Genomic DNA, 11611 nt, shown 5'->3' with positions numbered 1-11611 from the left:
TGTGAAAGTGCTCTTCAAAGTGTACCATGCTTTGTATGTGTGAGTAGTGTGGATTCATAGCAGGATTAGTAGGCCTTGAACTCAAGACTCAATTCTGTATAACCTAGGTCAAAGTGCTTTACCCTGGCCTTCAAAGATGGGCCTAAAGATGAGGAGGAGCTTATTTCTAGACCAGGTTCAGGGAGGGTAAGAGTCAAGGGTCATTGTTTGCTGGAGTTCTGAAACCTGGGTTCTGTGAAGCAGGTCCCTGGGAAGGGCTGCTTTAGATGGTGGGGTCAGGGGTAGGGTCAGGTGTGGAAGAGGGTTAGGGGAGGACTGGCCAGGAAGCAACAATAGCCCAGTGCCCTTGGACCTCTTCCTTCTGACTAGAGTTCAGAGAACTGATTAGAAAAATTTATCAAACTGTACACATTAAACTGGGGAGCAGAGTTGGGGGTCAAGGGAGGGGAGTATAGATTATATTGTTATTCAATGACAATAATTGAGAGTCACCTCTTCTGATAATTCGTCAGTGATGAAGAACATGGTTTCTGCTTCTAAGGAACTCCTTTATTTGGACAGGAGTCTGCATGCCAACATAACTGTAACAGAGTGACAAGCACTAAGATAGAAGGATTGTTCAAGATGCCTACAAGGCCCACTGTAGGTAAGGATCAACAAAACGTGATCAAGGAGGTGGCGCAGCTTAATAAAGGAGGTGATATTAGCAGTGAGTTTTCAAAAGCAAGTTAGTGAGAACAAAGAGTAGAAGTAAGGTAAAAGTCTGGAGGGGATAAAGAAAAAGTATGGCATGTTGGGACACCAGTGAAGGGTCCAGGATAACTGGAGCATTTTAAGTCGTGAGGCCAGAGAGTTAAGCTAGAGAGAGGAATGGTCAAACTAGTTGATTTCTCACCTACGATTAGAGAGGCACTGAATAATCAGTTGTCCCCTCTTGGAATTCTATTGTTACCATTCCCCCCAACACTCAGGCTGCCATTGCCCTCCAAGAAAATCTTAAATTTATCAACTTATTCTGTAAGTGTGCCTTATTTCCTCATGAAAGTGTAAGTTCCAGAAGCTAGGAACTGTTAATCCCTCTTCTGTCTCTCCCTAGTCCAGTATAGGCCAGGTCCATATTTGGTACTCAGTAAGAACTTAATTACCATATATTCCTGAGTAATAGAGAAAGCAGGAAAAGAATAGGGAAAGATGAGCACTCTTAGTCCCAAAAGGATGATAAAAGAGAGAAATATTCTCAGATTTATGAATAGCCCCTTCCAAAGGCTCAGGCTGGGCTTTCCTGTAGCAACTGTTGTCATCTCTGCCCTTAGAATGGGACTGACTTGGATTGTTCAGGGGGTGTGGGTGGGGAGGTTAGGGTGGGAGTAGGAAGCTTCTGAAAAGCATGAGGGAAGAGCAGACATCACTGTAATAAAGAGCTCACTGGTGGGGCACCTGGGTGGTTCAGTGGGTTAAAGCCTCTGCCTTTGGCTCAGGTCATGATCCCAGAGTCCTGGGATCAAGCCTTGCATCAGGCTCTCTGCTCAGCAGGAAGCCTGCTTCCTCCTCTCTCTCTGCCTGCCTCTGTGCCTACTTGTGATCTCTGTCTGTCAAATAAATAAATAAAATCTTACAAAAAAAAAAAAAAAAAAGAGCTCATGGCCTGGGAACAAGGAGGCCTGAAGTTCCAGTCCATGGCTTTGCCATGACCTCCCTGTTCAGCCTTAATCAAATCTCTTTAATTCTTGGATCCTCAGTTCCCACACCTATAACCTGATGGAGTTGATGCAGCTGAGCATTTCACCAGTGATTTCTCTGTAAAGTATAGGGTGCCAGGCTGCTTTGAGCTCTGATATTTTGGTTAATGCCCAGCACATGATATTTCTGTGGCCCTAAGGCTATTCAGGGAAGAAACCAATCTGGGCCCTGAGCCCTCCATCTAGTTCTGACCTATGAGTGGAGGCTTGGCCCAGTCCAGGCCTATGAGAAACACCAGATGAGTAGCACTTGAAGCTTCTTTAGTATACAAAGAGAAAGGAAGGCATTCGCTTACTGTGATAAAATTCAGATTGAACTCATTTGGGGAGAACACTCTTCTTGCAAGTCCCAAGGACAGATTTTTTTTTCCTTGTAGTTTCAAGTTTTTATTGAAATTCTCCAAGGGCAAAAAATGAGGTTTTTAGAAGAGATCTAGAGTATGTGTGTAGGTCGGTGTGGTATGGCTTTTGTTGTTGATGTTCTTAAAGAAACACAGCCATTAGTAGTTAGTAGACAAATAGTTTATGCAGAAAATAAGTGTGTTACAGTTCGTTATTGTCAATGATACAGCATTTTCAATCATGATTATAGGTGAAACCAATTAAAACCTCATTAGGTAGTCATAGCACATTCATGCTAGTGAGAACATTGCAAAGCACTGCACCTGCATTATAGGGGTAGACAAAACTGGGGATGGGATATATTTTCACTCACCTCTGGTTGGCTTTGTGTATTTTGTCATTGAGACTTACATTATGTTTGGGTCAAACAAAAAACCCAAAGCGGTTTTATAAAAGTTTACAACCATTAAACAGTATTTGTTTAATCCCACAAATGGATAAAGCAAACTACTATAGCTCAGTGATATACAAATCAGGACTAGAAATAGTCAATCTGCCTATGTATATAGCTAGCTACAATATGATAGACATTTAATATGCTGAGTCTTTTCAAAGGCATCAACTACTATAGACAAGCAGGTTCCCAAAAAATAATGGTTTGGTTTCCAGTGAGAACAAACTGTATTGCCACTTCAGTTTAAGACTATGCCCTCCTCAGTGTCAGACGTGAGGAGAAGAAAACTAGGGGAACGCAGAGAAGAATTAGGAGGACACATGAGCAGGGCTCTTTGGATAGATTAACATTATTTTCCCTGTGCAGTCTCAGACCTGGTTCACAGAGTAAAAGTGTATTGAAAGTGTTGGCCCTCGGAAAGGGCAATTGTACAAAGTCCCGTACTAACAGCATAGATAGAACAGTAACAGAGCGCCTCTCAAAATGAACTCTTCTATGTTAGAAGAAAGCTCAGTGCCAAAGGTTAATGTGTATCAATGTTTGAATTACTGTATAAAGATAATTTATTCTCAAATAGAAAAGTAGATTTTCATAGTTCTGGAAACTAGCAGAGAGAGAGAGAAAGAGAGAGAGAGAGTACTTATATTTATATTCTTACTTAGAAGAAAGAAAACTTCTACAGACCTTTTCCATAAGGCATCTGTCATTCTCCCTTCCATACTTTGCATTTTAAGAGACGGTGCAATGGCTATATGCTACCTTGAAAGGGCTCTTGTAACTGGATTGACCATGCCACTCCAGAATCACACTTCTTCAGGTTGAAATAAAAATAACAACAAAATCTCGAAAAGATAAAAAAAAATCACAAAATCTACAAAATCTAAGGCCTGAGCAGGCACAAACTTGCTATGAATTCAGAAATTTAGTGAAAAAATTAGAAGTACAAAGCACCTCTTGCAAAATACACTGGTCCTTGGAACCACAGAACACACTGTGCAGTAATTCTTGCTGAGTGCTTAGAGGTAAGTATTCTGCAGGACACATGCTTAACCCTAGAAAGGAATCCTGATTTTATTAGCAGGAGAGCTGAGAAGGTCCCAGTGCTTCTTTCTATTTCTTGTTTTATAATTACAGACAAAGTGGAAAAAGTCAAGAAGTATGCAGACCTCAGTATAGAGAGAATGTTTTTCTAATAACTTCACTAAAGACCATGCTAGATTTACGCATTCATATATTTATGCTTCTTACACACTTTTGACACAAAATTCCCTTTGCAGGGACATATTAAATTTAATAGGCTAAAGAGAACTTATGCAAAATAATGCTTGGAACTGTACACACAATAGCTGTGTGCATAGTAATAAAGAAGCTTGCTCTTTGGAAATAGCTCACTCATGACCCCCCAGGCTGCTTTCCTGTGACACACAATGCCAGAAACATCATGGTGAAAGTCAGTTACCTAACTTAGTTTATTATGAGTTTTGTACATTTGTTTTTTATACAATCAGGGAAAAAAGATATAATTTGTATCAACAAAAGGTCATTTATGGTTACTTAGGCATTGCTTTTTGTTACTTCAGTTCATACACATTTTATGAGAAGAATGACAATTGTTTTTTGAAAATAAAAAATACATATGCTGCCCTAAAAATATTTCCTGCGTTGGGAGGAGCCTACAGTTTTTCTGAGTACTAAACATGAACATGTTCAAGATAAATTGCAGCTGACAAGATAAACCATGTGCTTCCCTGTAAATTTCGCAACTAGTGTATACTGTGGTACCATTGATGATTGTAGTAGGAAGATGAACTGGCACAAAAGCAGTACAGTCATCTAAGATTGTCAAATACCCTGATTTAGACATGGGACAGATTCAGGAGGTCCAAGAAGTTGAAGATAGGAAATGGTATTTGTGTGAAATTTGGGTGAAACTGTGTGAATTGCAAACACTTCAGTGGCAACTGTCACTCTCTATTTTATACCTGACAGAAAATACTTTTACACCTCAATATGCTGGGGAACGGAAAGATCAGAGGGTAGAAGATGAATATGAAACTGCGGTTAACTGAAGAGAAATGCTGGTTGAAATGCAGTTTTGGTCAACAAGGACAGAGACAGAAAGCCAGAAAGCATGCAAGCCATTATCAAACAACCAAAAACAACCCTGACTACAGCCTCACATGTGGAATGTTTCACAGTAAGAAACATTTATAGTAAGTGTCACACAAAAGACCTAGTCCAGGCCTTCTCAACTTTCATGACAAAAAAAAAAAAATCATAGAAATTACCAACTTCCATCTCAAGAAGTAGTGAGTAGGTCATGGTCCAAAATGTTTAATATACAATGGATTAAAAAAGGGGTTCATTTAGTACGGCTTAAAAAAATAAATGCCTCTTTTAGAGGCATTTAGCTACAAAGGTTTCCACCCTGAGCAAGATACTAGTTGCACAAATGGTGCCAACCCAAAGTCCTGCAATGTTTAGTAATGCATTTAAGAATTATCTAAGGGTAAGTGCATCCTTTTTGCATGTATTTGAAGTGCATAACTGAACGAGCTATTAGCAAGGTTGTAGCAACCCCTTTTGTGAGCTGCCTTTTTCCACTTAGAAAATCCCCTGGTTTTGTTTCCTAAAGAAATTCTGTTCCATCAATTATTGACATTATTGCCCTAAGGGTAGACAGCAGAAGAAAGTGGATTACATGTCTGTGCAGTGTCCTCCATTACATTTTATCCTTTGATGTGGAATACTGCATAGGTCGGAAGTCTAAAGAGTATCCATTAGACCCTCTTTGAGTGCAGCTTTTGTGTCCATCATGTAATGCTGCACAAGTTTGACCATCTCTCCTGGGAAAAGGGAAGTGGAGTCTGGTAGTAAATCCCTTGGTCCTCTCAAACTTTTCTGTGCTTGTCTAGCACACACCTGCTATGCTTAGAACTTGAGCTTATCCATCAGCTCCTCTGAAGAAGAAAGCTGTAATCTGATCCCTAATTTGCTAAGGTGAAGAGACTTAAAAGCTAAGAACTGTCAGTAAATGTTGACAAGTAAAAAGTGCAGAGAAAATAGAGCTAGTATGCTCTGATGTCTAAAAAAACAATATTCAAATATTGGCATGTAATTTCACTTTCAAAACTAGTTGAAACTATGAAATGTGACATAAAATCAAGTTGGATTCATGATCTATACAACTGTAGACTAAGGACTGTGCAGAGCTTTTCTTATCATCATCACTATATAAAAGGTTATATGGAGATACACAAACATCTCAAACTAAATATTTACAGTTATACATGCACTATAGTTGTTAACAATAGGTTTGAAATATATCTCTAGAAGCCTTGATGTGACCCTGTAGCTTGGTTAGTAAAGATATTGAATGGTCAGATATTCATGCAATAATTTATGCATTTACTTTTAAATAGCTTTAAATATCCTATTAAAAATCCCAAAAGGTTAATTCAACATGTGATTTGATCCTGCTCTCTAAATTAGATATATTATCAATACTTTGTAATGTAGAATGTGATTAAGAAAACATTGGTAATGGAATCCCTTGGGAGTTTCTTGTATTTAGACCTCTTCCCCTGAGTTTTGTCCTCCATTGCATGGTGCCGTGTAAAAAAAGCATGGGACTTGGAGTCAGAGGACTTGAGTATGAGTCCTGGTTTGGTCACTTGCTAGCCGTGTGATCTTGGCAAGTAACTTAATCTCAGTGAGATTTAGTTTCCTTTTCTAGAAAATAAGACATTAGTAAGATTTACCATACAGGGTTGTTTTGCGCTTCAAATAACATAAACATTGTAACTTGTAAAGCGCAACACAAAATTATTAGTTACTATTATCATAGTATTAGTGCATTATTAATATTAATATTTATTTTTGTATAAAGGAATAAGTCCTATGTCATGTCAACGAGCAGCCCTAAGCTTAGAAACAATCAAAGCTGCCAGTTGTTGGGCATCTGCTGTGTGGGGATTCTTCTCCATCACTGCAAGGACGATGTTTGAAGGGAAAATATTGCAGAGGTTCTTATAAGTCTGATACTGGTGCTCTGGTATCATATGCTCCCTGTTATCATTGCACATTCCAACCCAAGGATTCCTCCAAAGCTGTTCCATCTTTTCAGGCACGCTCCGTACCATGACTGGCTCATAGCATGGTTGCATGAGGTTGTTACTCAAGGGATACGAGTGGTAGCCATAGGAATCAGTTACACAGGGCAATGGATCCCAGCTGGCATGTTGTTCCCGGCACAGAGGAGGTCGTCTTTGCCTCATGGGGTTGCTCTCATAGAGGCGGGAGTCAGAAATGCTGTCCATCCGAGTCATTACAAGGGCACGTCCTGGCTGAGGGGTTGCCCCAGAATGGATATTGGGAGGCATAGGATAGTCTCCAGGACAGCTGGAGCAGGCTCCAGTTGCTGGGTGCTGGGCTTGCAAAACTAAGTGGGAAACTGACTGCTTGTGGGGGACTTGTTTAGAATCCTCTGGGCCATAGCTCTGTGCTCGCGTTAAGGCGTCATGGTAACCATGAGGAAAAGGCTGAAGACGGTTCTGAGATGCGGAGCGATGCAGCTTCAAACTGCCTTCAGGATGACTATCAGCTACAGCCAAGTATAGATTGTTGTAAGAGGAATAGTTGTCATTCCTGGTATGGCTCATACGGTTGTCAGGACAGAGGCTGGGATTCCGGGCATATACCCCACGGTCTGCTTCAGCCATGTAGTACTCTCGATTATGCATGCTATTGATGTTCAGTTTGGAGAAGTCGCCTAACACTGAATAGTAGCCATGGTCCTCCAAGGACTCAAACTTTGAGTATTGGTCAGCATAGCTAATAGGGGTCCCATGGCTGTTGGTAACCAGGATCGGGGGGTACTGCATGCTGGCCATGTGCTCCAGTGAGGCCTTCTGGTGGGGGAAATGACAGGATCCTGGCACTGGGCTGCTGGCTGAACGGGTGTTGAGTGCACTCACTGCATGGCTTTTGGGGGGTGGGATTGTGGGGACACTTAGGGCAGTCACAAGTGAGGGGACAGAGCTGGCCTCAGGCTTACGGGCAATGGACACCCATTCCTCAGGCTCCACAGCCATGGACCGGATGCTGGGATCTGATTGGCGCTTGGGGGCCACACGTTTGACTTCTGAGGTTGTCTCACCTTTGGCACTAGACATCCCTGTGCCGCACTTGCCCAGGGTGCCTTCACTCACGGTTTTCACTGTGGACAGTTTGGCACTGATGCGGAGCTCATCAGCCACCGAACGCTGTGGTTGGTTGGCCCGCTCCGGATGGTAGTATTTGCACTTGTGGCCATAGGTGCATTTTTTGCCTGAAAAATAATGCCTTGGGGTAAGACTCTCTCTCATACTGGTGCAAATCTGTCAGAAACTATTGTAACAATCTGGTTACTCAAGTTAGAGTTTTAGTGTTTGGGCTTAAAGAAGAAAATTAACTGTCCACAAAGATGAGAGAGGCAGGACAACATCAAGGAGGCATCACACACTGTGAGGGGAGAGGGAAGAAGTGGAAAGCTAGGGAGGAAACCACAGTATAAAAGCTAAGAACTGAGCAGTTGAACAGCCTTCATTTTCCTGTAATTCCCAACTTTGCCTAGGCATAACCTGCATGCTGAGGTGGTGTAGGATAGCAGCAGGCAGCATAGTACAATGCAAAAAGCATAGGCTTGGAAGCCAGTCAGACCTGTGTTTCAATTCCAGCTTTGTCGCTTACTAGCCATGTAACCTTCATAAGTGACTTTACTTTCTGAGCCTCAATTTCCTCTTCTGTAAAAAAAGTTCATAATTATGCCTATATTATATGGTCATTGTGAAGATTAATGACGATAATGAACATGAAAATACTATATAATTTAAATAAATGTTAATTGATAAAAAGAAAAAACCCAAGACGTCCCATAAGTAAATGATTATCCAAAAAGAGTGAACATGCAAAGTAGCCTCAGACCAGGCAGCCCATGTTGCACTGTTAGGCTTACAAACTTTGTGTCAGAGGGACTTGTGTAAGATCATGATAGCACTCTAGAAAACTATATTTTAAAAGAGCAAATGAAAATGAAGTTTGAAGGCAAAATGGAAAATACAAAATTGAAGAAAAGAGTATTATTAGTTGACAGAGAGTGCAATCACCTGCTTGAGAGATACGTCCTTCCTGTGGCCAAATCCAATTTGGCTTTGCCCTTTCTGCTTCCATAGGCCATGTGGGTTTCTGCTTTTCCCTGCCTCCAGCAACACTGGTCAGGATGGAGGCACCTAGAGCGCTTGCATTATTTAAACAAATGATAACTAATCTTTCCTTCAATTCTAGTTACCTTTCCCTCGTGTGGTTTGTAGCATGTTTCTTTAAATGCCTAACTGAGAATACATGAAGTCACAGACTTAAAATCCCAGGAAGTGGACAAGATAAGATTTTCCATTTGGAAGGGAAACCTTTGAGAAGTAAGTATTCATATAGTCCTTATGTTTCCCTTAGTATAGAACTCAGTTCTGCACATAGGTACTCACCATAAGGGCATGGTTGCTTCTTATGCTCTGGAACAACAGGTCTCTTTCTCAAAAAATTTTCAAGATTTGGGCCATGGCGTCCTAAAGGATCATCTGGAGGCATAAATCTGAAAACAAACAAGCAAGAGGTAAACATCTTCCTTTCTATCCCCACCCCAACTTCAGGAGTTCAGACCTTCAGTACTCCTTGCCTATACTATTGTCACAGCCTTCTAAATGCCCTTTCTGCTTTAAGCTAGGCCAGCAGTTCTTCCCTCCATTCTCACTTGAACACACACACACACACGCACACACACACATACAAAATGATTTTTCCAATGTATCATTCTTCTGTGGATTATGTTTCAACCATACTGGCATTCCTGGTGGCTCCCCAACATGAGACTCACTTTCACATCTTTATAGCTTTATTCATGATGTTCTCTTTACCTGTAACACCCAGTAGTCCCCTTTCTTCTGTTTGTAAACTTCATCTCAAATGTCATCTCCTGTTTGAGGCTTTTTCCTATCATTTCATGTAGACAAAGCAACTTTAAAAACTCTAACCATACTGCTTATCACAACACATTGTGTCTCTTTCTTTCTCTTCTCCACTACACTTTGAGCCTCTTTTAAGGGTGAGTCCTGTTTCTTATTCAACCTCTTATCACTATGGCAATCAGCATAATACACAGTACACAGTAAGTGTTCAGTAAATGTTTATTGAAGTGAAATAATCTATTCCTAGTGCAACTTCGATTTAGTCTATTCAGAGCCTATCTAAAGCAACGTACTTGTCATTCACAAAAGAATACATCAGCAACCGCTCTTCTATAAACTTCTTCCATTCTGGCTTTTCAACTTGAAGGTCTCGGTAGTTATCATTAGATACAATGATGCCGTCGGAATCGAAAGCCAATTTGACTATGAACCGGTCATCATAACAGACAACTCTCCTGCCCTGGACCCTTCGGGATGGTGTGAAGACAAGAATCTTTTCTTTCTCCAGTTTACGTAGGATATCTTGATCTGTCAAAATATAGATTATATGCCACACAGTAGAAACCATCTATGGAAATTAACAGCATTATCCTCATATTACAAATACAGAAGTTGGTACTAAATGCATATGTTATTTGCCCTTAGAGAGAAAGTGGTTTCTGTTCCTGGCTATGACACAAATTTGGATTGTGACCTCAGGCAAGTCACCTTCTCCTTCGGACTTCAGTTTTCCATAAAGTGAAAGAACTGGATTCAATGACATTCAATGACATTAAAAAACTACCATGAAGAGTGAGAAATAGCACTGATACCCTACCATTCTTGTTGACTGACTTGCCCTTTGGAGGAAGCAGCAGCTTTTGGCTGCTGAAGAAAACAGAGCAGTATGCTGAGGATATGTCTGTCAGGAGGAGGGTAAAGCATCACTCTGTGGGAGTTACATTTTTGCCTTCTGCCTGAAGGAAAGCCATAACTAAGGAAAAAACAAAGCTGTAGCATGTTGAGTACCAACCCCCTTTCCTTTTGGCTTCTTAATTGCTGAGGAAAGAAAATTTACAAGCTGGGCTTGAGCAAGGCCAGGATCCACTCTCAGATGAAGTTGGGACCCTGTTCAGAAGCTTACAGATAGCTCCACAAAACAATTCGGACTGCCATTCTTTCTTATTTGGCACCTCATGCAAACAGCTGATACTCAGAGAACTAGGGTGTTTATGTTCTCAAATGATATAAAAAGCTAGCGTCAAAAAAAAAAAAAAAAAGCTAGCTTCATATACTGTTGTAAGCGAATGTAGTAATCCTACTGACATTAGGGCTGCATCATGACTTTTGTGGACCTTAGACGTGTTTGCCTTTGTGGGCCCCTTCTTTCATAAAGAAGTACTAAAAATTATACTTTACAACTGCTTTGGTATAAAAACAAATAATCTCATTAGATACATTATTATAAATTAATTGCTATATTTGATTTTTCCTTCATTGTTAAAAAATAAAATTAAAACATCTTTTTGTTATATTTTAGTTCCAGTGTAGTTAACATACAGTGTTATATTAGTTTGAGGTGTAAAACACAGTGATTCCAAAATTCCATGCATCACTCAGTGCTCATCAAGACAATTACACTCCTTATTCCTCATCACCCATTCACCCATCCACACCACCCATCTTCCTTCTGGTAACCATCAGTGTGTTCCCTATACATAGAGAGTTTTTCTGGTTTGTCTAACTTTTTTTTTTCTTTTGAAGGTCTTTTTTGTTTCTTAAAATCCACATAAGAGTGAAACTGTATGACATTTGTCTTTCTCTGGCAGAATTTTATCACTTAACATTATACTGTCTAGCTCCATCCATGTCATTACAAATGGCAAGATTTCTTTTTTTTTGTATAAATATTTATTTTTTAAGTTTTTATTTTAATTTCAATTAACATACAATGTTTTATCACCTTCATGTGTACTAGATTTCATTCTTTCTTATGTCTGAATAGTATTCCATTGTGTGTGTGTATAGACACACACACAAACTTACATATATATATATGTATATAATGGATATACCTATATCCATTATATTTATCC

General features: G+C 40.1%; 1 protein-coding gene across 1 annotated transcript in view; it reads right to left on the bottom strand.

Annotated features, from left to right (window-relative positions):
• Nucleotides 1-6443: 6443 nt before the first annotated feature.
• ZC3H12B (zinc finger CCCH-type containing 12B) overlaps nucleotides 6444-11611 on the bottom strand; it is a gene marked incomplete at both ends in the record, with an annotated part of 117302 nt that continues 112134 nt past the window's right edge. Inside the window, 3 exons of the mRNA XM_080795757.1 lie at nucleotides 6444-7864; nucleotides 9057-9163; nucleotides 9830-10064. Coding sequence (XP_080651883.1) covers nucleotides 6444-7864; nucleotides 9057-9163; nucleotides 9830-10064 — 1763 coding nt within the window. The remainder of the gene's footprint in view (nucleotides 7865-9056; nucleotides 9164-9829; nucleotides 10065-11611) is intronic.

This window comes from Martes martes (genome assembly GCF_963455335.1).
Source record: "Martes martes genome assembly, chromosome: X".
Classification (NCBI taxonomy): Eukaryota; Metazoa; Chordata; class Mammalia; order Carnivora; family Mustelidae; genus Martes; species Martes martes.
This window is presented reverse-complemented; position numbering and strand designations above follow the sequence as displayed.